Raw genomic sequence first — 3,261 nt, 5'->3', positions numbered from 1 at the left:
CCTGTATATATATATATATATATATATATATAGCATGCAAATAAATGGACATAAAACAAATTCAGTAAACTCACCCGTGTCACTCAGTAAAATTTATTGTAGAATTGAATCACATTTTCACCAGCATTCTAGTAATCCCACGTTTACACAAATCGCAACAGGTCTTCGTACAATATACTTACCAAAGAGAGAAAAAAGCTGCACCAACAATTTCTAGATCTGATTTGAAAAAAGAGCATCATTTGTCATTAAAATGATTGTCACCGTGAAGGTTGCTGAAGTATAAGACTAAAAAACAGCGAGTAGGATGGGCTTCGACAGACTGAGAGCAGTGCAGTGCAGATCCTCCGTGATCTGGAGGTCACACAGAGGTCAAAGGTCAGACGGACCGACCGAGGCATCTGCGGCTTTAGAAGTTCATGCTGTCACACTCACACACACACACACACACACACACACACACAAACACTCACACACACACACACACACACACACTCTCACACACACACACACTGACCTGAACAGCAGTCTCTGTCCCGGCTCTTTCCTGATGATGTTGAGTTTGTAGTAATGTCTCAGCGCACGCGACATCTTCTCATACGTCATGTTGGTCCTGTTCTGTGTGAGCAACACATCACAACACTAATGCATTTCAGCTCAGGAAACATTACAGCAGAGCAGAGGCCAGGCTTATTATCCTTAACTAAAACCATCAAAAAATCAATAAATAAAAATGAACTGAAATAAAATAAAATATATTGTTAAATTGTTAGCTAACAAGTTGCCAAGGCAATATTTAATTTTCGTTTGGTTTAATTTGAAGTACTAAAACAACTAAAACTAAAAACTTAAACTTAACAAACTATATAGGAAAAAAAGATTATATAGACATTATACACTATAAAACTATATAGACATTACAAAAATAATAAAACAGACAAAAACACGCAACAAAATTACTAAAACTTCAACGAAAATTGAAATGGAAACAGAAACTAATTCAAAATATGAACAAAAACTATAATAGCATATAAATGATACCAAATTAAAAATGGTATAGATACAACTTCTATTCACTACAGTTGTTTCCATGACTACTCCACAATTTAAGATTTTATTAATATCTATGATTTTTTTTAAATGACCAATTCCTTATTATTGGTTTTCATTTGAATTATTTTTAACATTTCATTAAATTGTAATGCTTGGTTAAACCTTTAATACTTAATATCTACATTTTTATATATTTTGTCTAAATATTTTGATATATTTTAATTTTTAAGTTAATTATTTTTTATATTTATTTTATTTTAATTCATTCTAATGTCAATTTTTATATTTAATACTTAATCTATTATTTTTAATGCAAGATTGTTTACTTTAATTTATAATTAATTTATTTTAGATTATTTTACACTAATGATTTAATTCTATTTTATCTTTATTTGTATTATTTAATTTAAATTTGTAATATTACACTTTAATTATTTTATTTTAACTTGTTCTAATGTTCTTTTATTCCATTTTTAATATTTAATTTAATAGTTAATATATTGTTTTTAATATTTGATTATTTAAATTTGTAATTAAACTTTATTTTACCTTATGGTTCCCCCACAGGCGGGCCAGGCCATTGGGGTCCATGATGCGGAAGACTTTGGTATTGCGGTCCTCCCAGCGGATGTAGTTTTCGTAGCGACTGTCCGACAGCAGCTGATAGACGTAATCCCACAGGAGCCTGCAGTCTGACACACAACACAACACAACACAACACAATCACGCAGAGGTGGGACCGAGTCACAAGCAAGTCTCCAGTCTTTGCATTCAAGCCCCGAGTCAAGTTGCAAGCCCTCAACTTCAAGCTTCAAGTGCTAAACAAGTCATTAGTGCTGTTTGCCCAAATCAGTGTCTCTGTATTAATTACTACAGTAAATGTAAAGGTAAACGTAAAACAGATGCTCATTTATCGCCACCTACTGATGTAGGTCTACACAAATATACTACCGCTGTCAAACGATTAAATGGCATCCAAAATAAAAGTTTTTGTTTACATAATATATGTGTGTGTACTGTGTATATTTATTATGCATATATAAATGCATGTATATATTTAAGAAAAATATGTTACGTTTATATATTTAAATATGATATAATTTATATGAATCTAAATATATACACGTAAATATTTTCGAAATATATGCTGTATGTGTGTATTTATATATAAAAAGGGAGTTTTTATCTCACGAGTCAGCGGTCTCATGAGTGACAAACAAGTGAAATGTTATTTCTCTGTAGATTATATAACAACAAGTTGGAAAACAGACAAAATGGAAAAGGTAAGAAGCATTATTTGAGAAAAGGGCATACTAATATAATAGGCGCAGACCTGTAACCCTTTATTTGACCCTCTAACTCTAGCACTCTCTAATTCTATTCTGAAAACAACAAAAACTTGCCCCTTTTAGACTTGCACTCTATTCATTTACTAACTGCTTGTTTTCTTAAAAAAAAATTTTTTATTTGATTTTGATTGCATTGGATAAAAGCATCTGCTAAATGACTAAATGTAATGTAATGTAAATGTAACAGAACTAACTTTACCCTGCGCTGACGTGATTTCCGATTTTTGTGAAAAATGCTAATCATGCGCCAGCCAGCACTGACCAATCAGCAGAGGGGGGCGGGGCCTCACCTGCGATGCGGCCGATGGGCGTGGCCTGCTCCTCGGGCGGAGAGACGGACATGATGATGTGATTGCGGTAGTGGCGCTCCTCCTGCAGGGGGAGCTGGAGAGGCGTCTGATGGGTGAAGTGTGCTTGACCTTTGACCTCGCGGCCATTCTCCTGAGGCGTTCTCCTGAAGTCCGGGCTCAGCAACGGGTGCATGATGGCGCTGGGCATGAGCTGGATGACGCGCGGCGGAGCCTCCTCCAGAAGCACGCAGTGGCCGTTAGCCGCGGATGGAGACACGGACAGCGGATACACGTCGTCCAGCAGGTGGTGGTTGCTGTCGGGCAGCTGTGCGGATGCCTGCTGGGGGTCCTCGACCGAGCGCAGGGGCGCGGGCGGATGATGGGGCGAGCGATGGCGCAGCTCGATGGTGGGAGGATGCAGGGAATGAGCGTCTGCGGCGCGCGGCGGCCGGCGTACCGTTTCTGACACACAGAGAGAGAGAGAATCAACATCAGAATCAAATAAATACTCACACACACACGCACACACACTCACACACACACACACACACACACACACACACACACAC

General features: G+C 37.3%; 1 protein-coding gene across 1 annotated transcript in view; it reads right to left on the bottom strand.

The window, feature by feature from the left end:
- Nucleotides 1-501: 501 nt before the first annotated feature.
- The window catches only part of LOC107758141 (transcription factor ETV6-like), a gene marked incomplete at its 3' end in the record, with an annotated part of 17,650 nt that continues 14,890 nt past the window's right edge, over nucleotides 502-3,261 (bottom strand). The window contains exons 5-7 of the mRNA XM_016575810.1: nucleotides 2,693-3,215; nucleotides 1,603-1,745; nucleotides 502-618 (exon numbers count right to left, since the gene is read on the bottom strand). Coding sequence (XP_016431296.1) covers nucleotides 502-618; nucleotides 1,603-1,745; nucleotides 2,693-3,215 — 783 coding nt within the window. The remainder of the gene's footprint in view (nucleotides 619-1,602; nucleotides 1,746-2,692; nucleotides 3,216-3,261) is intronic.

Source organism: Sinocyclocheilus rhinocerous, unplaced genomic scaffold (assembly GCF_001515625.1).
Source record: "Sinocyclocheilus rhinocerous isolate Xijiao unplaced genomic scaffold, SAMN03320098_v1.1 scaffold2911, whole genome shotgun sequence".
Lineage (NCBI taxonomy): Eukaryota > Metazoa > Chordata > Actinopteri > Cypriniformes > Cyprinidae > Sinocyclocheilus > Sinocyclocheilus rhinocerous.
Note: the sequence above shows the minus strand (reverse complement) of the source record. Positions and strands in the feature narration are given on the sequence as shown.